General features: G+C 50.6%; 1 protein-coding gene across 1 annotated transcript; it reads left to right on the top strand.

Annotated features, from left to right (window-relative positions):
• Window positions 1-7,627: 7,627 nt before the first annotated feature.
• Meox1 (mesenchyme homeobox 1) lies at window positions 7,628-26,283 on the top strand. The gene is made up of 3 exons (XM_051158726.1): window positions 7,628-8,137; window positions 24,378-24,553; window positions 25,943-26,283. Exons 1-3 carry the CDS (start codon window positions 7,675-7,677, stop codon window positions 26,063-26,065), a joined length of 762 nt encoding a protein of 253 aa, XP_051014683.1. The 5' UTR covers window positions 7,628-7,674; the 3' UTR covers window positions 26,066-26,283.
• The last annotated feature ends 1,202 nt before the right edge of the window (window positions 26,284-27,485 follow it).

Here is a 27,485-nt window from a genome sequence, read left to right as displayed (position 1 = left end):
CACTTACTATTCCTGACCCGCCCCCGCCCCCCAAATAGGCCTCTTACCTGACAAGCAATGTTTTAAACTCAGTCTCAACATTGAAACTTGAAGGCTGACAAGATGGCTTTGCAGCAGGTACAAGCGCCGGTACCTAGCCTGTCAGCCCAAGTTTGATTCTTAGAACCCACATGGTGAGAGAAGCGACTCCTGAAAGTCGTCCTCTGATCTCCACATGTTCACCATGGCATGCGTACATGTATGTGAATGCATGTGTGCGGATGCCCGTGCACATACTAAGCAAATGAATAAGTAGGTAAATGCAAAAGCAGTTCAAAGACTGCTAACTTCAACGTCCCCAAACTTTGGTTTCTTTCGAAAAAATGGAAAGACCTCGCCAAACTCATGGCATGTTCCTCCAAGGCAAAGCTGGCAATGTCACATGGTGGAGGGTTCTAACTTCCCATGTCTCCCAAGTCTCCTTCCAGCTATTTGAGCACCCATGTGGGCTCTCATATCTCCACAGGATGACCAGCATAGCTTTACCTGTAACCCAGGGATGCTGGCCTTCCTCACAAGGCCTGCCTGGGGCTACCCTTCCCACCTGGACAGAGCTGGGAGAGGACAGCTTTGTGGGTAGCACTCTGGAAGAGGCGCCCTCATGACCCTCCCAGCCAGAGCCCATAATTCACAGCTGTGGTTCCCCGCATGCTGATTTTTGTTTTAAAAAATACTGCTGGGTAAACAGTGAGGGAAACCGGAGCTGTTCCCACACCACATAAATCGCCGGTTTGCTGTCCTATCTGCTTAGCTGTTTTCCCCCACAGAATGGCTAGGCTGCCTGGAAGAAAAGACTTGGAAAAGGAGGCCCAGAGAAGGGAGCCGCCAGTATCCCAGGCTCCCACTGAGGCCTGGCGGCCCTGCTCCTTCTCCTTCAGTGCTCCAGCCCAGGATACTTACTCCCTCCATCTGGGACCCTCCTCTCTACCCTCAGCTTCTCTTGCTCCAAAGGCCTCCACTGGAGGCTTTTCTGGGAGTACCCGGGACTCTACCAGCAGAAAGACAACCCATCACTAAAGGCCGACTATCCAATCACCACGCCTCTGGCTCAATGACCCCATTTAAAGTTTCCTCTCCAGAGCCTTCTGTCCAAATTCAATGTCCTACCTCAAAAGTCAAAGGCCAGAGCCTTTTGTTGGGTTTCAGACCCAACAAGTGGCTGAGGTGCCTACTTAACATATCAGAGCCGAACTGGCCTCCAGATTCTCCCAGTATCCCTCTGTCCCTACCTTTTACAGGGTATGGCTGGGTATCCTGTCTTCTGCCCTGAACTTTTCAACCCAGGGGCTGGGCTTCCCCTCCCCCAGAGGCCCTCCCTGTTCGCTCGCTCTCTCCCTCTCTTTCTTTCCCCCCTCCCTCCCTCACCCCCTCCCCCTCTCTTTCTCTCTGCTCATTTCTCTCTCCCTGCATGAGTGAGCTCTCCTTCTCTCTGTCCCGCGACCCTCCCCCTCTGCCTCCATGGCGATTTCCCTACTCTTGTTCTCTGAGACCAGTGAACCTGCCCCAAATAAACTAAGAAGACAAAGAAAAGTACACTATTAAATTTGAATTTCAGACACACAACCAGTTGAGTGTTTTGTTGTTGTTTTGTTTTGTTTCCTCCTTAAGTCTAAGCATGTCCCAAGTACTTAGTAGTACATACTTAATACGGTGCACTGAGTTCTACTTGGCAGTTCATCTTACCCCTTTTCCTCTAGAATGGCTCTGGTGGAGAAGAAGATGGAAGGCTTGTTGGGGGTCCACCGTCCCCACTCCACTTGGAACTCTACACGGCCAAGGTCTGCTCAATGGAACAAGATGACAACTCCATCCAAGGCATTTCTGGAGTCACCTCCCCTATCTCTCTCATCGAAGAGAAGAAAGGGTTTCTCAGTAACCTTTGGAGATGTAAGTTGATTCAGAGACTAAGACAAATAATTGCTTACTTTCTCTCTCCATGTGCCCACATCAGGGCATATCTTACTCAAGTATGCAAGTATGTCTTTTATTTCATTCTTTTTAAATTTAACGTAATTTATTTATTTATTTTGTTTATTTTATTTTACTTTATTTTTTTGAGACAGGGTTTCCCTGTGTAGCCTTAGCTGTCCTGGACTCGCTTTGTAGACCAGACTGGCCTCGAACTCACAGCGATCCGCCTGCCTCTGCCTCCCGAGTGCTGGGATTAAAGGTGTGCGCCACCACAGCCTGACAAGGCAACTCTTATAAAAGAGAGCTTGCTTACAGTTTCAGAGATGTAGTCCATTATCATCATGGCGGGGAGTGTGGTGCCGGAGAAGTAGCTCAGAGCTACATCCTGATCTGATGGAGGGGGGAGGGGCGCCTTTCTGGGCTTGGCTTGGGCTCTTGAAACCTCAGAGCCCACCTGCAGTGACACGCCTCCCCCACACCTCCTGGTCCTTCTCAAGTAGGTGCCACTCTTTGGTGACTAAGCATCCAAATAGCCTACAGAGGGCATTCTTACTCAAACCACCAAACATCTGATGATAAAACTAAGATTGTTGCCTTAAGGACAGTGCCAGATGTGAAAGACTAAAGTGCCACACGAGAGGGTGTCAGTGGTGATCAGAAAGAGGCACTGTCCCCACTGTCCCCCTCAGCAGCCTGAAAAGTTCTTTTTAGGGACCTTAGCTTGCTTGGGCCATGGTGAGGTTTAAGGCTTTGACGCTGAAAAGAAGAGTTTCAGGACTAGCCAGTTTGTGAAGCAGAGCTGGGGATTTTATTAACAATGTTTCGTTTTGTTTTACTTTGCTTTTTGGTTGGTGGTTGGTCGGCTGGGTTTTTTTGTTTGTTTGTTTGTTTGTTTGTTTGTTTGTTTTTGAGACAGAGTTTCTCAGTGTAGCCCTAGCTGTTCCGGAACTTATTCTGTAGGCAGGCTGGTCTGGAACTATGCCTCCCAGGTGCTGGGATTAAAGGCATGTACCACCACCAATTGGCTGATAATGTTTTTAATACAGGCTAAAGCAGGAGGGTGAAGAGGAAGAGAGGTGATTAGAAAGACATATCTAGCCAGGCACAGTGGTGCACACCTTTAATCCCAGCACTCGGAAGGCAGAGGCAGGCTGATCTCTGCAAGTTTGAGGCCAGTATGGTCTACTATTATTATTATTATTATATTATTATTTTTTTTATTATTAATTTATTTTTGTTACATCTCAATGTTTATCCCATCCCTTGTATCCTCCCATTCCTCCCCCCCCCATTTTCCCATTATTCCCCTCTCCTATGACTGTTCCTGAGGGGGATTACCTCCCCCTGTATATTCTCATAGGGTATCAAGTCTCTTCTTGGCTACCTGCTGTCCTTCCTCTGAGTGCCACCAGGTCTCCCCCTCCAGGGGACATGGTCAAATGTGAGGCACCAGAGTACGTGAGAAAGTCGTATCACACTCTCCACTCAACTGTGGAGAATATTCTGCCCATTGGCTAGATCTGGGAAGGGGTTTAAAGTTTACCTCCTGTATTGTCCTTGGCTGGTGCCTTAGTTTGAGCGGGACCCCTGGGCTATTATTATTATTATTATTATTATTATTATTATTATCATCATCATCATCATCATCATCATCATCATCATCATCAAAGATGGGCATCTTTTGGTCAGATGGGGGTTCCACATAGTTAAGGAAAGAGAAGGCCCCATGATTTCCTTATGCCTTGGCCTTCCCCACCAACCTACTCTTGTCTCAGGTATGAGCTCACGTATACCCATACAATCCTATGAGGCCAGTCCTATCAATATCGTTTCACCACTGAGAACCCCCCCAAAAAATATATATGCTATTCCTGAAATCACAGAGCCTGGGGGTGGCAAACATAAATTCCTTGAGTGGGGATGTCCCATCTCCAGCCCCTTCCTGAACCTTCAGCATCTCCAGACACAGGTGGCTGAGGTGGCTAGCTCAGAAGCAGGGCAGGCCTGTCCGGTCGAGGAAAGCCAGTCTGTCATGAGCAATGGAGGAAAGTCCCAGCATTCTGCAAGATGGCTCAGGTGTGGCCCAGCTGGAAGCCCTCTGGGGACCCTTGAGACCTCTGACTTGTGTCTTTCCTCTTCCTCCCTCAGCTACCTCCAGCAAAACCAGAAGCCAGGGGCCCCTCCCTTCCGGACCACACCCCTGGGCTGCAGCCAAGAGCTTTCTCTGCAAACAGCCACCGCCATCCATCTTTGTCTCCTGGCCCCACAGGGCCTTGACAGGGGGCTGCTGACTTTGGGGAGGTTAAAGGTGTGGGGCCAGCCTTCAGCTGACAAATGGGTTGCTGCAGGAGGGGGCTGTTGTTTTTTCCTGGCCTCAGAAGAGGGGCCTGTCAGGAAGATGTAGAGGTGGTGGCCTTGTGGTGCCCCTCAGGGGCACTGACAGACGCCAGCAGCTGCTGTGGGGTACAGGGGTGCCAGGCCCTATGTTCTCAGCACAGAGCACCCTGCTGTGCTCCCACCTCATGGCCCTCCTGACCTCCCCACCTACCCCACCATGACTCAGTGCCCACCCTTTCCCAGGGCAAAGGGCCAAGGGGGCCTCCCTGGGATTGGGACCCTGAGCCAGATGTGAGAAGGACAACCCAACAGGGATCTGGTTACAGCCTGCCAGGTCAGGCCCCCAGGGCTTTCTAAGGAGCTGACAGTCCCCTCTTCCTTCTAGCCTGCCCCTCCTGTGGGCTCCTTCCACCAGGCAGAGCCTCACAAGGCTGTTCCTATGGAAATCTCCCTGTGCTCTCCCGCGCACCCTCTCCACTTAGAATCATCAGGTTAACAAGAAGTGGGCATAGAAGCCTCATTTGTCCACTGCACATTCTGCCTTTCTTAAAAACAGCTTTATTCAAAATTCCAGGTGACCCAGCCTGGTGGCACCTCTTTCCCAGTGGGTAAAGTGGGTGCTACGCATGTCTGTGGATCTGAGTCTGGATGTCCAGCACTCATGGAAAAGCTGAGCCGGGAGGTGGCAGCACATATCTGTAACACTGGCCTCAGCACGGGGTCAGAGATAGGTCAGTCCTAAGGAATCAGCTTAGCCAAATAAACGGTAAGCCCCAAGTTTAGTAAGAGACTTTGTCCCCCCACACTCCTTCCAAATGTTTGAAGGGCAGGATGTGGTAGCACATGCCTTTAGTCCCAGCATTAGGGAGACAGAGGCAAGTGGATCTCTGTGAGTTCAAGTCCAGCCTGGTCTATAGAGTGAGTTCCAGGACAGCCAAGGCTACACAGTGAGACCCTGTATCAAAAATAAATAAGCGAAAAGCAATAAAAGAAGACACCTGGCCTCTCCATGAACTTGCAAAACAGACAGACAGACACACACACACACACACACACACACACACACACACACACACACACAAATAAATTAATAGAGTAAAATTCCCAGGCAGGTAGGCTGCTACAGTCGGCGCAGGCTGCCTGGGTCCCGAAGCCCTTCCTTATATATATAATGTACCCGGGTAGATTCCTCAGGCTCTCTGTGCCTCAAGCTTCTGGGAAATGTCGCACTAGAACACTGTTTGCTGCTGAGGGCATGCAGTGGGTAGGGGTAGGGGCATACCATGGGTATGGGGCTAAATCAGCAAGCAAGGCACCGTGAGGTGAGGTGTGCTGTCCCAGGCAAACTCAGGACTTAAATTCACCTGGTACTGTTGCTCGTCTCCTGGAGCCCTGGGGTCTGGGACGAGCCAGCAAAATTCACAGGGGCTGTTGCCTTGTCTCTGCTGTTCTGTGCTGGTGGTGGAAATCTCTATGAAACAAAGTCAGCCCTCCAAAAGCTAGCCAGCTATTGGCAGAAGGCAGACCAGAGGTTCTCAACCTGTAGGCTCTGGACTCAATTGGAGTCAAATGACCCTTTCTCATGGGTCACCTAAGGTCATCAGAAAACAGAGATATTAACATTACAATTCATAGCAGTAACAAAATTTCAGTTGTGAAGTAGCAACGAGGTAGCAATGTAAATAATTTTATGCGTGTGGTCACCACAACATAAGGACCTGTATTAAAGGGTGGCAGCGTTAACGGTTAAGAACCACAGAACTGGCCAGGGAGTGGTGGCGCACGCCTTTAATCCCAGCACTTGGGAGGCAGAGGCAGGTGGATCGCTGTGAGTTCGAGGCCAGTCTGGTCTACAAAAGTGAGTCCAAGACAGTCAAGTCTACACAGAGACCCCTGTCTCGAAAAACAAAACAAAACAACAACAAAAACCCAACCAACCAACCAAAAAAAAAAAAAAAAAAACCCCACTGAACTGTAGACAAAGAGAAATGGCACCAGGGCTGCCTACCCTGTCACATACCAAATACAACAAGCCAGGACAACCCATGGGAACTTCTTTTGGGCTGGAGGACCCTGGGTTCCTGTCTTCATGCCCAGGGTGCCAAAGATGCCTCCTGGGATTGAGAAAGGGAAGCAGGTCAGGAAGGAGATGGGCTGTAGGTGGGAAGGACCCCTAGAAACTGCAAGGACTTTAAGAGCCTTGGCTGTGGAGACAAACTGCTTGGAGGCTCTCAGAAGAGTGTGGCTCTCTGGCTTGGAAGCTGGTAAAGGTAATAAAGACACAGAAGACACAGTTTTTTGTTTTTTTGTTTTTTTGGCGGTTATTGTTACTGAGAACGGCACTTTGGACAGAGATTTCTGGAGTTTATCTTTCTTTATACCCCAGACCATGCCACTGGGCTGCCAAGATGAGAGAGAGCAAGAGAGAGAGAGAGAGAGAGAGAGAGAGAGAGAGAGAGAGAGAGAGAGAGATGACTTTTAATTCCCTTCCCTTTTCTGTTCCCCTGGGGAGAAGGAGAAAGGCTTTAAATCACTGCAGTCACCAAGTTTGTCTTTTGTACCGACTTTCCCCTTCACTCCCCAGAATTTGGCATTTGGTGGATTCTGGATTTGACCGAAGGCTTTTTTAAATCCAAGACTCGGGGAATTTTGTTAACAAGGCAATAAAAATAACTTTATTGTGTTACAGGAGGTACTCAAAAGACTGCGGATGTATGTGTGCATGAGCTCTCTCTCTCTCGCTTGCTTATGAATGCTTTCTCTCTCTCTCTCTCTCTCCCTTCTCTCCTTAAAAAAAAAAAAAAAAACAGACAATGTTTCTTTAAAAGTCTGCGTCTGCAAATGCCATTAGATGTGGGTATAAGGTTTCTGATGATAATGCTGCCTGCACGGGTTTTGGTTGGAGGGACCTTGTGTGAGTGGGTTGACCCCTCCCTCTCCTCTCTCACATTTCACTTCAGAAATTTGTCACTCTCTCCCCACCGCAGGATTTAAAAGTGTGTCTCAGCAACCCAGTCCAGCCCTCTGCAGCCATTCACTCAGGGTCCCCGGGAGGAGCTTGTCAGTATGGGTGGGTCCAAGGTAGGACAGTCAAAATGTTTAGTACAGTAGGAAACAAATCCGTGCACAAGGGGCCCCAATAGCCAGCGCGTATCAGGGGACAGGAGTGGGCATGCACATGTGTGTTACTGGCCACGTGTTCATAGACTTTGAGGCAAAATTTTTGTTTTGGTTCCTGAGGTAAATTTTCCATTCAACATTTTCCCTTTACTGTTTAATTTTTTTTTATTTTTTTATTTTTATTTTTTTTAGTTATTATAAATCTCTGAATAGAAAAAAGTGCAGTGCAACACCTTTGAACAGACTGAGGCAGGCAGCGGACAGCAGATGGATCCGGTGGCCAACAGCTGCGTGAGGAACCCCCACCCCCCAGCCCCACTTTGGGGCTGCCTTCGAAACCCCCACTCGGAAGGGAGCAGCGCCTCAGGGCTGTCCCATTATCCACCAACTCCGTTTTCCTTCCACCAAAAATCAGATTTCCCAGCGACAGCAGCATACCCGGACTTCTCTGCTTCCTGCCTGGCAGCCACCCCACACAGCCTGCCCCGGGCAGAGCGTATCTTCAATGAGCAACACCCTGCCTTCCCACAGACCCCTGACTGGCACTTCCCAATCTCTGAAGCCGGGCAAAGGCTCAACCCAGGCCCAGCTGGGAGCGCGGGAGAGATGGGGGCCGGCAGCCCAAGCCTGGTAGATGCCACAGGAGGATCTGGCGATGACTATATGGTACTTGGGAGCATTGTCAGTGAAACAGAGACGAAATCATCCAGAAGGAAAAAAGAGAGGTCAGGTAGGTGGTGGAAGACCTTAACTATTCCTTTATTGTGTCATCCTGGGCAAGTTGTTTGCCTATGGTGAGCCTAGAGGCCCTTATTGTAAACTTCAAAAAAGCGTTTGTCTAACTTGCTTGAATGTGGGAGAGGAGGGTATCTACTGTAGGAGTTCTAGAATTCTCTGGCGATGGGAGGTGTTGTTTTTGTTTTTGTTTTCCTCCAGCATTCCTGGGTCTCTGTAAAGAATGAGTGTGAGAAAATGACTTATGGGGTCAGGAAGGACTTGAAGGGTACCTGGGATGGAGTCTCGGGGTTCACACTGGTGAGGGCTACAAAGGACTCTTCCAGAAGCTAGGCTGCCTCTGCCTCACACTGTTCCTCAAGCAGCCTCCAAATGGTCCCAGAGCCATAGCAGGAGTTTACCGAATTCAGCCGGGATGGAGACTTGGGAGCTAGGGCTGGAGCTGGGACTCTGGGTATCCACCTTGAGGCAGGACTCTATATCAGGAGGCCAGAGACGGAGGAGTCGGGGAGGAGGATTTTGGCATGGACAGGAGAGGTGAGGGGAAGGGAAAGAGTGGGGTCTGGAGCAAACTGCAGAAGTGGTGCCCAGACTTAGGGGACAATTCAGCTTGACAAGGTCTAGTGGGGCCTCAGGGAAGAGCCCCGTGCTGCAAAGCTTCCTCTTTAGGGAGCACAGCAGCCTTAGGAAAGGCAGAAAGGCAGGTGGGTAGAGGCAGGTGCCAAGGCCAGCCGTGGCAGGGGATACGGTAAGGACGGCTACTGAGGGTTGGAGCCTCAGGGGCTGGGAGGAGATCACAAAGCCTTTCTACCCTCCCTGCCTTTCTCGTCTTCCCATATGGCTCACCCATACCACCTATGCACCTTTTGTCTGGTCCCCTGCCTCCTCTCCCGCCTTGCCCAGTGAATGACCAGCACTAGCCTCCTACTCCACCATCCTCTTGTACTCCTGATAGGGAATGCCCACTGAACCTCACTGGGTCTAACTAGAGGAGGGCCTTGGAGGGGGCATTGATTGACAAAGGAGAACTTGCTGGCCTTATCTTCATAAGCCCCCTTTGACCTAGTGCGCATGTGCGGAGTTTCCACTTTTTGCCTGGGCACTAGGGCCCAGAAAAGAAGACTTGTGTCTGGGGAGCTCAGGCTGAGAGGAAGGGCAGCCCTGCAGGCTGTGCTCTGAGGGAGAAGAAGTCAGGAGAAGGACAAAGGAGGGAAGTTACAAGTGGTGGGAGCTGCAGACAGTTTTGGGTTTTTTTTGTTTGTTTGAGTCCCACAAGTTTGCAAAGTGGGGCTGCGGGCTTCTTTGGCATCTCCATTCTGCACGTGTGAAAAGGGAGACAGTTGGAGGGAACAACTATGGGAACAGGACATGGCGGCACAAGACCGTAATTCCAGTCATTGGGAGACTGAGGCAGGAAGCTCTTGAGGTCCACGACCTGTACTTTTCTATTCTGGGGGAGTCTAGGAAATCAGATGAACCGGATTTGGTCCTCTAAGAAGTGAAATGAGCCCCTAGATTCTAAACTCCAAAGCCTACACCTTCAGAAGATTCCTGCACAGCAGTCCCCGTATGGTATTTGATGGCCAGGTTTGAAGCCCCTCCTGGATGCAGTGACAGTGCGTGGTGCTATCCACAGTGCACCCTCAGGGGATAAACAGAAGGGCCCTTTAGAGCCGCCCCCCCCCCCGTGGTTAAACACCCGCAGGTGGGATCAGCCATTGTGAGTAACTCAGCGGGAGGTCTACTGAGTGGGATGGATAGAGCAGGTGCCGGCCCCTCCGCCTAGGGCTACAGCTCTCTCTTTGGTAGGCATGCGGCCGCTCTTGCTCCTCCTGCTCTGTGGACATTTTGCTTCCTTACACCGAGGGCCAAGGGCGTGGGGGAAAGAAGCTGGGAGATTGCTGGGCTCAGACAAACTCTTTCACTGTCCCTAAGTCTCAGCAAAGCCCAAATGGAGAGAAGCCAATAGCTGGGCTTTGGAGAGCGAGCACGCACGCACCTGGCTCATCAAAAAAGTCAGCCTCTGACCTGGGAAGACTCCCATGCATGGGGGTGGGGGGCCGGGAGCCAGGGGTGTGCTGGGTCCTCTCACTTGGGGTTCCTCCAGATCAGCAGTGGAAACAGACAGCAGGAGTGGGGCCCCGGTGAACTGGCTTTCCCTCCATCCCATGTGGCCCGTCAGTGAAGAGATCTTTATTGCCCAGGTGCTCATGTCAACCTTTGGAATTTAACTGCAGAGGAAGGAAGAGGCAGGAGGGTCAGCTTCCTAAGAGCCTCGTGGGGGTTGGGGGCGGGGGATGCCACTGGCAAGGCTCACAAGTGGCTGCCGAATCTGGAAATCTCAAGAGACAAGCCCACATAGAAAAGCCCTCGAGTTACTCTGGCAATTTTAGGCACCCCCAGATCCTTTAATTAATACTTTTGTTGTTGTTAGTCATAAGTTACTATGAGGGGGGGGGGTCCTAGGAACCCACCCAAGAGCCTGAGCTGAAAAGGAGGATGTAACCATGCCACTTCCCAGTGGCAGAGCATCTGGGAAAGTAAGGAACTGAAAATTTCACATTGCATCTGCTGCATAACAAAAGTCTGATAGCAGCTGTGACTGGTATCAAGTCCCTACGTTTTAGACTAGTCTTTAGAATACTGGCTCTCAATCTGTGGGCTGCCTAATACCATCGGAAAACAAATATACTTACATTGCAATCCATAACAATAGCCAAGTTACAGTTAAGAAGTAGCAAGGAAACTCTCTATTAAGGGGCCCCAGCCTCAGGAGGGTTGAGAACCACTGCTTTAGAACATAGGGTGAGGATGGGTGGGGATGTCGGGAGGGTGGAGTTTAGAGGGCAGAGCGCTAGAGCATGCCTGAAATCTCTGGGGTTTGATCCTCAATACTTCACAAATAAGATGGCGTATTGAGAGCCTGGAATCCCAACACCTGGGGATTGGGGGGTGGGGGCAGGAGAATCAGAAATCAAGATGGTTTTCAGCTTGATAGAATTCCAGGCCAACCTGGGGGTACATGGGACCCCCTTTTTTTAATGGCTAATATCCCTGTATTGGTGGGAACAGTAGAATTGAATATTCCAGCTATAGTGTTATAGTGTCTCAGAAATTCCCCGGGTCGGTGGCACATGTGAACTTCTCACAATCTCTTTGTCCTAAAATCCAGTAGTGATCCTTTAACGCGTCAATCAGAGCTGTGGAGGTGTGCTGGGAGGTAGGGCACGAAGCAGGTGTCAAATTATGCCGCACACTGGCTGGCCCTGGAGGCTCCAGCCACGGACTCTGCACCCCTCTCCATCACCAGCTCCCCCCCCCCCACCCCCCCCATTCCCCCCCCCCCCCCGCCTCCACTCCCCACCCTGCTTCTCACGGAAGCGAAGCTGATTCTCTGCAGTAAATGATCAAGAAATCCGGTGCCCCTCCCCCACGCTGAGCAGTCTTGGAGACCCGCAGAGCAATCTTGTTTTACCTACTGCCCCCCCCCCATCCCGACCCCAGCCCTGGCCAGGGGTGTGAAAGACCCCTACTGGCAGGGACAGCTGCGAAGCCACTGCCGTTTTCCCCTAAACTGTCGGGCTACTAGAGTGATCGTCTTTAATTTATGTGAATGGGATATTTCTCGGTGATTTCCTGACGGGGTTCAAGGGAAGGTTGAGTGTGACCCGGCGCGGGCTACCGGGAAGCTGCCCCACTATCTGGGAATAGTACTGGGCGCTCCGGGTCTCAGCGCCCCCAACGTTAATCGAGCAAGTGCCGCCTTTGTCAGACCCCGCCTGTCGTAGCATCCTTCAGTGCCTCGTTCTGCATCTCTCCTGCCCCAAATTCTCCCCTCCGAGATCTGATCTCTAGTGCCCTGCTCAACTACCCAAGCCTTCATTATTCCTCTATAACCTCTCTCTCTGCTCCCTTCCCTTCCTTCACTCTTTCTCCTCTCCTCTTCTTTTTCTCCCTCACCCCTCTCCTCCTCACTTTCTACAGAGTCACACCTTGTACTGGCCTTCCCACACATGTTGCCTTTTCTTCTTTCCTCATTGACGGTGCCCTTTTGCCCTGATTTCCCACCCCCAAATCTCCATATTTTGATATTCCTCTCTAAAGCCACCCTTTCCGATCATACTTTGTGCCTGTTTAAAACCTATGGCTGTAACTGCACACAGCATCACATCAATGAGAGCTACCGTCAGAAAGCTGACACTTTGCTCAGAGTATTGGGCACGCCTGAAATCACAGTAGAAAGGAGACTAACAAAGCTGAGGCCAGCCTGAGCTACCCAGAGAGAACTGTCTCCAAACAAGGGAGTTTCAGAGATTAGTTCTAGGACCTAAGCTGATTTTCTGGCTATAGCTTGTAACTTTGTAGAGACTTGACCGAGATGTCTTAGGGTGGATGATCTTTGGAAAATCTTTTTTTTCTCCTTCTCCTTCTCCTCCTTCTCCTTCTCCTTCTCCTTCTTCTTCTTCTGGTCCAAAACACACAGTATAAAATCCGGCATCTTTACAGTTTTGAAATGACCTTTTACAGAAGCCAACCGCAGATCAGCTATGTAGAACAGATTTCCAGAACTGTTGCAAAATGATGCTTCTCTTTGGAACAGGCCCCCAACCCCCTGGCAGCTACCTGCTTCTCAGTAGGAGTTTAAGTGTTACAGGTGTCAATAAATGGGTCCCAAAGCTGCTGTCATTTTTGTTACTGCCTTATTCCTCTCCGTGGCTGGCACTGGCGACAGGTCTATACTTCCTGAACCAGTCAGCCCTCAAGTTCAGATAATATTGTTGCACATGATAGGGATTTCTTCCTTTTAAAGCTGAATTCTCCTCCATTGCGTGTTTGTGCTACATTTCCTGTATCTGGTCATCTGCTGATAGACCTGAAGCTGCTTCCATCACTAGGCTATTGTGACTAGTGCCTCAGGAAATGGTTGTACACATATCTCTTTATGCTTCTGTTTTTACCTTTTTAAAAAGAAAACTTTTAGATGTTTACCTACGACTGCAACTGTTGGATCATATAGTCTTTCTATATTTAATTTTTTAAAAGGCTTGCACTTGTGTGTGTGTGTGTGTGTGTGTGTGCACGCGCGCGCGCGCGCATGTGTGCATGTGCCTGAGCCTATGTGTAAAGCAGCCAGAAGAGGGCGTCGGTTCCCTCAGACCTAGAGTTCCAGGCATTTGCAAGGTGCTCAGCTGGTTATCTGGCTTCTGGTACCCAGACTTCAGTCCTCATGACTTCGCAGCAAGTACTCTTAACTGGGATAGGTGTTAGAATAAGCCTATTCCAGCCAGATTAAGAGTATACAAAGGCAGGTTTAGTTGGGGACAGCTCCTGGGCAGGTTCATTGGTCTCACGGGAGGAGTTCAGGGAAGTCACCATGCAGATATGCAGATGCAGACAGGGAGACAGAAGAGTGAGACTGGGGAGAAAGCGCACATGAAGAGAAAGAGGAGGAGTGTAGGGGTGGGGGAAGTGAACCAAAATGTCTGAATTATTTAGTGAATGGCCCACCACCTGGGATGGAAAGTTCAGGGTAAGAGGGCGTGGTAATCCAGCCGCCCCTGAAACAGCTAGGGATTTAGGGATGCTGGGAGAACCCGGAGGCCAGGTCTGCTTTGGTATATTAAATAGGCACCTCAGCTGCCTCTCCTGGGTCTGAAACCCAACAAATTGCTGAGCCATCTCTCCATTCCCTATGTTTAGCTTTCTGAGGACCCTTCATACCGTTTGTCATAGCTAGTGTGCCATTTCACAGATTGCCCCCAACAGTGTGTCATAAAGGTTCTGATTTCTTCACAATCTAAGCCAATACTTTTTAATTTCTGTTTTTGTCTTTTTGTTTGGAAACCTTCCTCCTTTTTGCATGGGGTGGGGGTCGTGGGAGGTGCAGGCATGTCACAGAATACATATGGAAGTCGGAGGACAACTTGTTGGAGTTAGTTCTCGCCTGACCATGTAGGTTCAGGGGGTCGAACTCAGGTCCTGGGGCTTGGCAGCAAGTGCCTTTACCCACTGAGCCCTCTCCCTCACCGTGTTCGCTTGCTTGCTTTTGTTGCCTATGTTTTGGAGGTTATACAAAAGAAGACAGGGCCAAATCCAAAGTCATAAAAATTTTATCTGTACTTCCTTCCCTCTAGGAGTTTGATATTTGTACTGGCTTCATTTAAGGTCCTATCTTTTTTGTTTTGTTTTGTTTTGGTTTTTGTTTTTTCCCAGACAGGGTTTCTCTGTGTAGCCTTGGCTGTCCTGGACTCGCTTTGTAGACCAGGCTGGCCTCAAACTCACAGTGACCCACCTGCCTCTGCCTCCTGAGCGTGGGGATTAAAGGCGTGCGAAACCAAGAGCTGTCAGTTCCCCATTGTGTAATCTTGACCACCTATTGAGGATTGACTTTCTGGCCTCTCTATCCCTCTCATCTGTCTTTATTCAGTTATTTTATCATAGCTTTATGTTTTGAAATTAGGAGACCCAAGGCTCCCAGTTTTGTTCTTCTGAAAATTATCTTGGCTATTTGGAGTCCTTTGACACTTTATTTTCATAAGAATTTAAGATTTGAGCCAGGCGTGGTGGCGCATGCCTTTAATCCCAGCACTTGGGAGGCAGAAGCAGGCAGATCTCTGTGAGTTTGAGGCCAGCCTGGTCTACAAAGTGAGTCCAGGACAGCCAAAGCTACACAGAGAAACCCTGTCTCAACAAACCAAGAAAAGAAAAAAGAATTTAAGATTTGTTCAGGCAGTGGTTGTGCACGCCTTTAATCCCAGCACTTGGGAGGCAGAGGCAGGTGGAGTTCAAGGCCAGCCTGGTCTACAGTTCAAGTTCCAGGACAACCACAGCTACACAGAGAAACCCTGTCTCGAAAACACACCAAACAAGCAAACAAAAAGACGTGTTTACCAAAATGTCAGTGGGATTATGTTGAACTTGCTACAGTGTTCTGCATAGTGTATATGTTTTAACAATATTGTGAATACAGTGTGTTATTGCATCTCAAACCCAGAACCCCCCAGGAAGAAAGAAGCCTTAGAGCCAGGCAGTGGTGACACGCACACCCCTTTAGTTCCAGTACTGGGGAAGCAGAGGCAGGTGGACCTCTGAGTTCGAGGCCAGCCTGGTCTATGGAGTGAGTTCCAGGACAGCCAGGGCTACTCAGAGAAACCCTGTCTCAAAAGAAAAAGAAGAAGCTTTTAAGCCCTACATGGCCAATATGGGGGGAGAAAGTGGCTCTATGTGCTGCCAGTGTCCCTCCGGGGGTCCCTAGGTACAGTTGCCACCACTGCTCTTCCTCTGAAAAACAGACTGGGATGCAGACAGGCCATTTGGCCTCCAGTGTGTCTGAAGTCAGAGGCCTAAGTGTGAATCCTGCACCTGCTCAGACTCCTGATCAGACACACTTGCAACGTCCTAGACACAGTGGGTTTCTGCTGAGGCAGAAGAGCCTCCTGAGTGGCTGAGAAGGCCAGCCAAGGGGCTACCTTAGGTCTGCCCACTGTCTTGGCAGGATAGGGCTCAGGAGCTGCCTACCCACTGCCCTGTCACTCCAGCTTGAATAAATCAGGGACACGGGGTGCAGGGAAGTGTGCCTGATTTAGAAGCAGATCTTACGTTCCCTGCAGGGGATAAGCTCCTTGCCCTAGTTCCGTCTTTGCCAACACATTGGCCCTTTCTACCCATCTCTCTGCCTCTGGCCCAGACACACACCATCCTTGACTATGATGGTATTTTCCTGTCTACTTTGCTCTCTGTGTAGAAGAACGGCGTGGGCAGTGGTTCTGTCCTGAAACCGACACTTCCTTTGGTGACAGTGAAGGATGACACCTGAAACTTAAAAAACACAGAGCCCAGCACCACCTGTGCCTTCCCAGTATCTCTCAAAGGCTGCTGTTCCCTGGGCTGTGGATGCAGCCCAGTGATAAAATGCTCACTTGGCTTGTGAGGACCTGGGTCTGCTCTCTAGAAACCCACACATGGGTGGGGTAGAGTGGACATATACAAGCACATATATGCACGACACTGATCCGTCCATTGCCGTCACCTCTGCCTCCTACACCTGTTATCAGCTCAGCAGCCAAGTGTGCTGCCTGCTCTTCCAAAGGACCTGGTTCGAGTCCCGGGTTTCAGCACTAATGTTATAATTTTAAAATAGATAGCATGACACAGATATGATGTGGAGAGATATATTTGGAGAGAAGAGAAATGGGAGAGGAGTTGGGACCTGAGTGGGCCATGAGGGTAAGGAGAGACAGACACAGAAAGACAGACAGACAGAAAAGGGGGTGCCCTTAGAGAAAGTGCCTTTTATCCTGGGGCCCTGGAGCACACTTGGTAGTGAGCAGGTAATGATGTCAGAGGTTGCTAAGCAACCTAGGGGGCAGGCTGTTCCCATGCCAACAGCACCCATCCTTCAGCTCACTGCACCTTCTACAATCCCCACAGCCACTCATGGCCCAGTCCTCCTCTCTCCATCATGCCCACCGTCATGTTGTGGTTAATTGGTTATTAATATTTGCTATTAATCTATATAATTAGTATGGCAGTTAATATTTAACCCACTATCAATCAATCAATAAAAGACACAGACACCTGTTACATTTTTAATATGCCTATACACTGGACTGGGTAGAAACTAATCCCTTAAGCTATCCTATTATCTCCCAGCCCCACACCCTATGCCATTTACTTTAACACACCTAACTGGGCGACTTCTTGCCCAAATTAATGTAAGTACTTGCATACGCTTTCCATCTGGGCTGCTTCTCAGCAGCCATGCGGACCCTCAGAGCAGGCTCCTCCTGGCCATGTGCGTCTCTCCAAGCTAACTCATGGCGACCCTCCTCCTCCACCTCCTCTCTGTCCCCTCCTGTGAATGTATGTCCTCCAAGTCCAAGAACCCACCGCGCTCCACCTACCTCTCTTCTGCCCTGCCCAGGCATGTAGGTAACTTTATTTAGCCAATTAGGGATAATTTGGAGGCAAGGTTACACAAACGTCATTTTGGTAAACATGAGGGTTTGCTTGTAGAACAGTAAGAATCTGGGAGTTGGGGGGGGGGGCGCGGGCGAGGGATTAACATCTGCAAACGCCCTCACAACTCCATGTCAGCAGGGACTCTTGGTGACAACTACCCTGGCACCAAGCATTCCCATTCCAGAAGGGTAGGCTGCCCTGTCCCTGCTGTAAATTCCTGGGCCCCACCACCGGGGGCTTCATGTCTCTTCCTGAAGCTGGACCGTGATGGGGTCAGGCCACTGGGCTGCTGTAGCACCTGGTGAATACCAGGAAGCCGGGAAGGTCCCAGATGCAAATACCCAACTGGACGCTCACTGCCCTTGTCTGATTCCTGCCTACCTCAGGGGACTTTCCATGCTCCTTTTTCCTGAAGGCATCAGAGCCGAGGGGTGTAGCCAGGAATCCGAGGCAGCTCGAGAAAGCCACAGATTCCTCTTTCAGGGGGCTTGCCAAGGTCTCACCCCAAATAGACCCTTCTTCTCTCCTCCCTGGGGGAATCCCAGCGAGACAGACCTAGACCCTGACCCAGACATCGTCCCCAGAGCACCTAGAGTACAGCCTCAAGCTTAGCAGTCCCTGGAGGCCGTGTGACAGGTGGCAGCTGCCTTACCCCTGGTCCTTAATCTCTCTATCTGTTCAGTGGGCCCATCGAAGCCTTTCCTGCCGCACCGAATAACAGGAGAGAGGCCGGAGTGCGGCTCAGTGGGAAAGCACTTGCCTAGCATATATGAGGCCTGGGTTCTATCAAAAAGAAAAGACGATAACACTAATAAGAGGATATAGGAAACCAGGCCTGGCTTCCATTCTTCCACTAACTTGCTGTGTGTCCTTAGACAGACCTCTTGCTCTCTGCTTATCTGGAAAATCAGCAAGTGATACAAAATCATCCCTGGGTCCCTTTTCTTTCAGCTCCACCATTCTATGATCCTGGGGGGTCAATATGAAAGCTCAAAAGAAGTTTCTGGTCTGGGAGAAGGAAACATTTGATCCACTGCAAAATGCTATTTGGACACAGAGCATGCGTTCTCCCTGGTGTGTTAGGAATTATGCAAAATGGCGCGACAGACTTGGGGAGCAGAGGTATAGCACTCCAAAGAGGCATGTTCCACAGAGTCTGTCTGACCCTCTCCGTCACCCTGATAAGGCTGTCTGCTAACTTTAGGAAACACTGCCAAGTCTGGCAGTTACTTCTGAAATGATTTCCCGGGGCTGATGTAAAAGCTCAGGAAAGGAACCACAATCACCCATACATCCTGTTTGCGTTTCTCTGGGCACTCTTGAGTGTCCCCTTGTGCTCCTGCTTGATCAGAGGGCTGGGCAGCTCCTGGACACTAACCACAGAGGAAGTTAGCAGTATGCTCGCCTCTTCCCTCCACAGTCCTGAACGGTGAGGGTTACCCTGTCACAGTGCCTGCAAGCATGAGTCCCATGGAAGGCTCAAGCAACAGTAGCTGGTGGTGGCCATAGCCGGTGACCTACCAAACAGAAGTGGAGATGGGAAAGGGGCACTCGAGAGACAGCTTAACCGACATCCTTATTGAGTGCCTGTAATCTCCGTTCTTGGGAAGCTGAGGCAGAAGGGCCAATGTAAATTTGAATACGTAGGACAGTTTCAAATACATAGTGGGCTCAGGGACAGCCTGTCCCCTGTCAGAGAAGGAAAAAGGAAGGAAGGAGAGAGGGGAGAAGGGAGGAAGGAAGGGAGGGAGGGCGGGTGGTAGGTGGGCATGCAGGCATCCTTTGCATACAGATCTGGGGATACAGAATCCTCTGATCACCCTTCTCTAAGTCTGTAAAACCATCTTTCAAACATCACGTCCAACAGAATCTCTGCTGCCAGTTCTTTCAGACAGGGTCAACTGTGTGACAAGTACCATCCAATGGGTTGACGCGTCATCAGTGTCATTTTGCCCTCTGAGCAGCCTTACGCTCGTGGTAGGTGTAGCTATTCTTGCTTTGCAAGTGAGGAGGTTGGCAGGACTTGGAGAACTGCTGGGAGACTCACCTGAGGTCAGGAAAGCTCCTCCCTGAGGCCAGTACCTGCAGGTGCCAAAGCCCAGGCTGTCCAGTGGGTTTTCAGATGCCTCCGCCAACATAACTCGTCTCCACTGGGCCAGGAACAGAAGCTCTGCCTGTGGGAGAGAAACTCCTTGGTATATGCTGATCTTTGGGTAGAGGGTTGTGGAAAGATGAGAGGGGGCTTTGTAACAACACAATGAGCAAGCTAGGTGGTGGTGGCACACGCTTTTAACCCCAGCACTCGGGAGGCAGAGGCAGGCGGATCTCTGTGAGTTCGAGGCCAGTCTGGTCTACAAAGTGAGTCCAGGACAGCCAAGGCTACACAGAGAAACCTTGTCTCAAAATAATAATAATAATAATAATAATAATAATAATAAAATAAAAAACAAAAAACAAAACAAAACAATGAGCAAAACCTCAGATGTGACTCAGGGGAGCAAGGGGGATGGGCTGAACAATGGGGAAGGGCCTCCAGTTCCTCCAGGCCAGGTGAGGAAAAGCAAAAAAGATTAGGGGAAACCCCACGCCCCCACCCCACCCCACCCCCGCAGGAGGGTGTTGGGCTCCTGGTTTGGGAGAGAACTCTGACATCAGTTCTTCAGGGCAGTGAGAACCTCATCCAACTCTATTACTTTACACATGGGAAAACTGAGACCCCGAGACGGAGGGGTAGGCTCTTAACAAAGATGACCGGTGTTGGGGCTGAAGAGATGGATTAGAAGTTAAGAGCGCTGGCTGTTCCTCCAGAGGACCAGCTTTCCTTTCCCAGCACCTAAACAGATGCTAACAGCCTCCAGCTCCAGGGGATCTCATGCCCTCTTCTGGCTTCCATAGGCACCAGGCTCACACATGATGCACACACATACATGCAGACAAAAATTCCACATACATAACACTTTTATTTTTTATTTATTTATTTATTTTTTTAAAGATTTATTTATTATGCACACCTGCAGGCCAAGAGGCACCAGCTCTCATAGATGGTTGTGAGCCACCATGTGGTTTCTGGGAATTGAACTCAGGACCTTTGGAAGAGCAGTTGGTGCTCTTAACCTCTGAGCCATCTCTCCAGCCCCAACACTTTTAAAAACTGAAAGATATGCTCTATTGTCAGATACCCAAGTCCTGTGCATATGAACTGTGAGCCTGAGCCTGTGAGTTGTACACCTCAGGCTGGAAGATGTCGGGGGTGGGGTTGGGTGGGTGGGTGGGGGGAGGACGCGGGCAGGGACTGGGGGGCGGGGAGTCCTCACAAGTCTTGTCTTGTTAAAATGTTACAGGCTTTTTCATCCTGTTGCAAGACAAACTCCCCCTTCCACCTCCTAGCTCCTTTTCATACTTGTGGCCATCTCGTCATATGTGACAGTGAGAAGAGTTTATCCCACTCTGGGAAACTTGATGGGACACGAGCATCCTCATCATGGCATGAATGCAGTATTGTAACGTCAGAACCCAAGTCAAGACAGTAGGATGCAGGAGAGGGCCCGTCTCCATGGCAGGGCCCATGTGATTGGGTCCTCGACCCCCTGCCCTCCCTCCCTCCCAGCTCTTCTTTCTAGGGAGGGTTGTGTTTGGGACTTGGGGGCATAGGGAGTTGTTCTGTGGTATGATAGGCCGGGGCTGCTGTGCACACAGAGGCAGGCCTGAGAGAAGAGGGGGGTGGATGTGGATGTAAACTCCAAAGTGGTAATCTGAGGATCCCTAGGGGTGGAGACAGGCTGTGCTCCATTTCCAGGCCCTGCCTGAGGGCATCCAGTCTAAAGATGGAGAGCTTGAGAACCTTGGCTTTAGTCAGGTGAGCCTCCTTTAGCCTGCTTCCTCCCTCTACCCAGGAGCAGTTTAACAAATACTGCCCCCAGGCCAGGCACTGAAAAGCATTCACAACACTGGGGGGAGACAGCATTGGCCATAGGATTGAGGCTAATCCACCCAACCATGCCAAGAAACAGGGCCTATCTGAGTAGCCACTGGCAATGGAGTCTTTCCATGAAGACTGAGGAAGTGGGTAGATCTGACTGCAGAGAGCAAGGCAGCTGTTAGCCAGGCATGGTCACATGTGTGACTGCAGCACTGACAGGGCTGAAGCAAACAAATCATCATTTTCAGGCAAGTCTAGGCAGCATAAATTGTTCCTGTCTAAAGTTGAAAGAAAAGAAAGAAAGAAAGAATTAAAAGAAAGAATTAAAGAGGAAAGCCCAGCTGATATTAATCCCATCTCAGATTTTTCTTTTTTCTTTTTCTTTATCTCAGATTTTTCAATGGCATCTCATGGAATTGAAACATTGGAACAATTATTATCCTGATATTTGTGCCACAGGTTAGGTTTTAAGAACAACACACACACACACGTTAGTTTATCCAGGTCTTCCGGAAGACTAGGAGACTGTGGCCCTGGTGTTGTGTTTTGAGATTAGCCTTGGAAAGCCAGGCCGGGGTAGTTCATTGACTATAGACCTACAGCACTTGGGAGCTGGAGGCAGGAAGATGAATGATATAGTTCATGGCCATCTTCCACTACCTCTCAAAGTTGAGGCCAGCCTACACGACCTGAAATTCTATCAGAAAGAGAGAGAGAGAGAGAGAGAGAGAGAGAGAGAGAGAGAGAGAGAGAAAAGTTTTGGATAGATGTACTTTATTTTCTCCAATTTCTTGGAAAAGAGATTGAATCCATACTGTAAACCCCGGGCCTATCAACTCCCTGAAGCTGTGACAAGAAGCTGGGAAGCACCCGTCCTCCCATTCTGTCCGGTCCCCGTGCTGTCCTGTCCCGTCCCCCAACCCCCACCCCTGTTCCCCGGTCAGGAGTTTGTGGACACCCTGAATCTCAGCGGTCCCCCTCGGCTTCCTGGCCTCACCGGCTGAGATGTGCTCCGGGGAGGCATTCGCATCCGCTCCGTGACCGACCTTCCCGGGCCCGCCGCCAGCAGGGTTAGCGGTGCTGGCAGCCACCAAGGCCGGAGGACTCCTGGGGGACCCGCCCTGGGACTGCACGTCCTTCCCGTCCAACCCACGCTCAGTCATCCGGGCGGGGTCTGGGCCTGCCTTCTCCGGCCAGGAGCCAGCGGCCACTGGGCAAGAAGCCCACGCGGCTCCTCTGTCTGTCCGCTGGCCTGCTTGCAGGGTCGGGGAGCGCATTCACCGTCGGACCCTGTCTGGAATTGAGCCTTAAGCGCCCTCACCCACTCTACTCCCTGGGCCTTCCTACCACCCTCCTGAGCCTTTCTCCCCTTCCCTGGCAGCCAGATGATGGGAAAACAGCTAAAGAAACTTAAGTACAATCAGGTTGCCTGAGAAGGGAAGCAGCCAGGATCTCCGGGGGTTAAAGTGGGGTCCCCAGCCATCTCCACATGCGTGGTTTCCCTTGCCTGACTCATCCTGCCTGTGTCCTTCCACCCAGCCAAGCCTCTGAGGACCCAGGGCCTCAGCTCCTTGTGGGTCAGTTCTCTTGAGGGAATGATAGGGCACAGCTCACAGAGAGTGTTATTTCCCCACCTAAGGTCTCCAAGAGTAAAAAAGAGGCATGGAAGAGAAAGCTGATGTGTTAAGCCTCCCTCCTCAGGCAGGAAGGGTTCCTGTGACAGTTGGCTGTCCAGCGTTGTTGATTGTCAGTTAATCGTGCAGGTGTGTTAGTCCCCTGCCTGTGGCCTCTCTGCCATTGCTGGCTGCTAGGGGAGAGGCACAGTTGCCTGCTGTTCAGAGAAGGATGCCCTCTCGTCCTAGACGCAATCCCTTCCACCCGCTCCAGGCTTTGAAGTTTGTAAACTCTTCAAAGATACCTCACATTGGAACTGTGTGTGAACCAAACGCGTGGGGCTGACTCCAGCCTCCGCCACTTAGCGGTTAGGTAAAGGTGTTCCTGTGTTTGGTGTTTGCGTCTGTAAGATTGAAACCACTCGGTTGGGTTGAAGTGCAGACAGAGACACTGTTTCTTGGCCCTGTCATGGGTTAGGACTGAGCCTCCCGTGTCTAACATGGTTCCAGATGGTTTTCCAGATTCGGCCTTCTGGAGCAGATGCCAGTGTGTGTGACCAACCTCCTCATCCTGGTGATACCGCTGGAGCCCCTGGGGCACATTCCAGCAATCTGATCCTAAAGCACTGGTGTATAAACTCGAATGGTCAGGAGGGCTTGTCAAAACGGGCTGCTGAGGGGCTGGGGCAGTGATGGTTCCATGGATAAAGTGCTTGATGCACAAGCACACGGACCTGAGTTCAAGCCCCAGCAGCCATCTTTTTTTTTTTTTTTTTTTTTTTTAAATCCTGGACATAGTGATAAATGCCTGTGATCCTAGGACTGAGCAGATAGAGAGAGGAGGATCCCTGGGATCTGGCCAAACTGGCGAGCTCCAGGTTCAGTGAAGGACCTTGCCAAAGAAAGAAAGAAAGAAAGAAGAAAAGGTACTGAAGAGCCTAACAATCTAAGTTCAGTCTCTGGAACCACACAGTGAATAGAAAGAATAAACTCCCAAGAGCTGTCCTCTGAGCACGCCCCCCCCCCCAATAAATAATAATAAAACTAAAGCCTAAGTTACAGAGTGACATAGAAGGACAGCCAATGTGACCTCTGGCCTCCATGGACACACACATTGCTGACTTTCCCATCCTGCTCCCACGAGTTTCTGATTCGGCAGTGATTTCTATTTCATACAAGTTTCCGATGGAAGGTAATGCCGCAGGTCTAGTGGCCGGCAGCCCTCCCCTTTCCTTGTCTTACTGCTGAGTGCCTTGACCAGACCAGGCACGATTAGCAAAATACCCAAAATCCCTTGGCAAAGCTGTAGGGTCCCCCTCAGCCACACCTCCCTTCCTGGGAACTTGGTTTGTCTTGGAGTGTGGGGACCTGCGAGCCGCAGGCTCCTGAGGCCCTCCTGGAATCAGGCTGGGGCCACAGACTTTACACAGCCAAGCCCAGCTTCATGTGCCTTGGGGAGGGAAAATCTGGCATGGGTGGGCAGTGTATACCTAAGACTGGGCACACACCACCAGTCTTTGACCACCTTAAGGCAAGATGCTAGAGGGAATGAAGGACACCACAGCTTCTCAGTATACTTTAAAAACAAACAAACAAACAAACAAACAAAAAACAAAAGCAAAAACAAAAACATAAAAACCAAGAGACCAGGAAATGCGGCCCCGCTGTTTACAGACCAATGGAAGGGCCGGAGCGCTCTCAGCTCACTCATCTCTCCCCTGTTTGGGGCCTTCTCTTCACAGATAACCAGGAGAACGGAGGAGGAAAGCCAGAAGGCGGCAGCAAGGCCCGGAAGGAGAGGACAGCCTTCACCAAGGACCAGCTGCGGGAGCTAGAGGCTGAATTCGCCCACCATAACTACCTGACGCGGCTCCGTAGATACGAGATTGCCGTCAACCTGGACCTTTCGGAGCGGCAGGTGGGGCCCAGGCGCACAGCAGCGCTCCAGTGCTGGCTGCTCACTTCCCTTCCCGCCTCCTTTCCCGTCACTCCTGGCTAGACCCCTTCCTTTCTGCTGCCCAGACAGTGGTTCTCACCTGACAGGCAGCCATCCCAGGGAATGATGGGAGTTCCGCCCGTGGAGACTACTGTAATTGGTCTGGGATAGAGGTTGCGCAGCTCACTCTTTCCCAGGTTCCCCCAGGTGTTTCTCATGTGAACAGGGACTGGGGACATCTGAGATCTGATTCTTTTTTTTCTCCCCCAAAACTTGAATCAGCATCTGCCTCAGCTTCACTTAGGCAAGGGTTCAAATGGAGGCTCTGCAAGCCGAGTGTTGTGGCATTCACGTGCAATCCCAGCACTTGGGAGACAGAGAGGCAGGAGGATTGTGAGTTCAAGGCTACCCTGGACTACACAGTGAGCTTGAGGCTAGCCCAAGGAACTGTCTTGAAAGAAATCAAAAGATGGGGTAGGGATGTAGCTTGTTGGTAGAGCGCTTGCTTAGCATGCAGGAAGCCCTGGGTTTAATCCTCACACCACAAACAGGGCACGGTATCATATCATGGTATCAAGGCCAGCCTGGGCTATATGAGATCCCGTTAAACAAAACCAGCAACAAGAAAGGGTTCAAATACAATTTGGATTCCAGGGAACAGTTTTGCAGTAATACTGAGTGGGTCTGGGAATATTCATCAGAAGTCAGTTCTTAGGTGACACAGACGTGCAGCCGGGTCCCAGGGCACTGAGGAACCAGTCCCTGGCCCTTGGTTTGCAGGTTTCCTTGAAGCATCACACCTGCTTTCGTGTGGCATAACCGTGGTATAACAACAACTAATAGTCACCTCCAGCTGCTGAGGTGTTCTGCGGGAGTGTGGGATTTTTGAATCAGAAGGCTCAGGTTAGAATCATTGCCTCTGCCATGCCCTGACCCCTGTAACCTCTGGGTTGCCATCTTTGCAATGATCCTAATGTCATGTGATAATGAAGGTCAGATTCAGAGCTACAGAAACTAAAAGATGCTTTATCGGTGTGCCGAAGGATGAGGCCGGCAGTGGTCTGTTGCCAGGCCTTTGGGGATTACAGGCTGGAATGTTGGGGGCTTATTGATGGGAAGAGAGCAGGGCATGTAAAGGGGGGCCCCCAGTATAGAGTGATTATCAGAGACTTCCCACCTCTGCCTGCAGATACAAGCAGGCCTCAAGACAAATCTGTGTGTGCGCCTTCACTGCTCCATCCTTGGATCCTTGGGGGGCTGGGGAGCAAGAAGTGAGGGCTGGCTTCCAGATCTTGGACCCACATGAGCAACATGGTAAGGGGGATCACCATAGCCCTAGAGTGACCCTGGCCCCTTTGCTTCGTCCCTCAGGTCAAAGTGTGGTTCCAGAACCGGAGAATGAAATGGAAGCGTGTGAAAGGGGGTCAGCCCGTGTCCCCACATGAGCAGGACCCGGAGGATGGGGACTCCGCAGCCTCTCCAAGTTCAGAGTGAGATGCTCCAAAGACCAAAACTGAGAAAGACTGAAAACTCCCTTTCCCACTCCCTCCACCCAGTCCCGGCTTCACCTCTTCCGGACCCACCCAGGGCAGCCTCTGTACACTGCGGTGCTGACTCTAGGATGTGAACTTGCCCAGTGTGTGGGAGCCTTGAATTTCCCAGCATCACTCCCTTTCAACAGCCCCTTCCCCAGGGGTCCCACTTCCCACACCCTCTTGAACTCCGGCGGACTGGCAAACTCTAGAAACTGCACCTGGGACACGCTTTACTGGGTCTCTTGGCTGCTACCCTTACCTCCCTTGCCATTCCCCTCCTCCTACATCAAGCTCACCTCTGGGTCTGGCTCCCATTTGGCCTGTGGCAGAATCTCTTCTTTGATACCAGCTGGTAACTTGTGGAAGCAAAACCCTCTCCAGGTGTTCACACCATTGAGTTGAAGGCTAGAAAGTGGCTCCTGTATCTAAGGATGGAGGGGACAGCACAACAGCCGATGGATGAGAACCTAGGCATCTGGACCTCTGGAATGGAGCGTCCCCGGGCTGCAGCATCCTCTGTGCCCCAGGGACTCTGACTGCAGATGAGGCTAGGAAGGCAGTGCCTCCTCCTCCGTGGCACGCAGGCATTGTGGCCTAACCTGAGTGTAACCCAAAAGCTGTTTTGTGGGAGGAGCTCCCAGGTTCGCGCACACGCGCAGCTCAGATCTCAGACCCAACTTTTAAGGCTGTTGCTGTGAGACTTGGTGAGCAAACAGCCTTGGACAACAGCAGCCTTGGAAAGAGATCCCTGTGCGTCTCAACGTTAGATGCTGGGTCTCCCAGACCCTGCTGGTGTTGCAGGAGGAGGTCAGCAAGTATTTTAATTTCTTGCCTGTAGATTTGATCATGGGTGTTTAAAAATAACCCAGTTTCCCACCCCACCCCCCATAAAGACAAAAGCTGTGGAAAATGATCGTCAGATGAAATGGCATGTTAGAGGAAGAATCGTTTTCCCTTAAAGCATACTTCATATGTTTTTTTTTTCTTCTTTTTCTTCTAAGGTTACATCAAGCTAATTGCGCAAGGTCAATCCATTTTGTAAGAAAACTTTCAGAGAAATAAATCAACCAAAAATGCAAAGTTTCCAGCCTTTTTCTTTATAGAGTTCAGAGTCACAGCTCCTGTGTGTAATGTTGTTGCTCATCCCAGACAATGTCTAGACAGCGCGAAGGAGAGAAGTCACGGAGATCGAAGTACCTTCCCACAGGTTCTTCAAAAGGTGGATTCCGGGCTAGAAAGATGGCTCAGCGCAAGGAGCACTTGCTGCTCTTTCAGAGGTCAGAGTTCAGTTCCCAGCATCAGACAGCGCACAGCTGCCTGCAGCACCAGGGGGCTGACATCCTCTTGTGGTGTCTATGGGCATATTGAAATGTGCATAC

The sequence above is a fragment of the Acomys russatus genome, chromosome 16 (genome assembly GCF_903995435.1).
Source record: "Acomys russatus chromosome 16, mAcoRus1.1, whole genome shotgun sequence".
NCBI lineage: Eukaryota > Metazoa > Chordata > Mammalia > Rodentia > Muridae > Acomys > Acomys russatus.
Note: the sequence above shows the minus strand (reverse complement) of the source record. Positions and strands in the feature narration are given on the sequence as shown.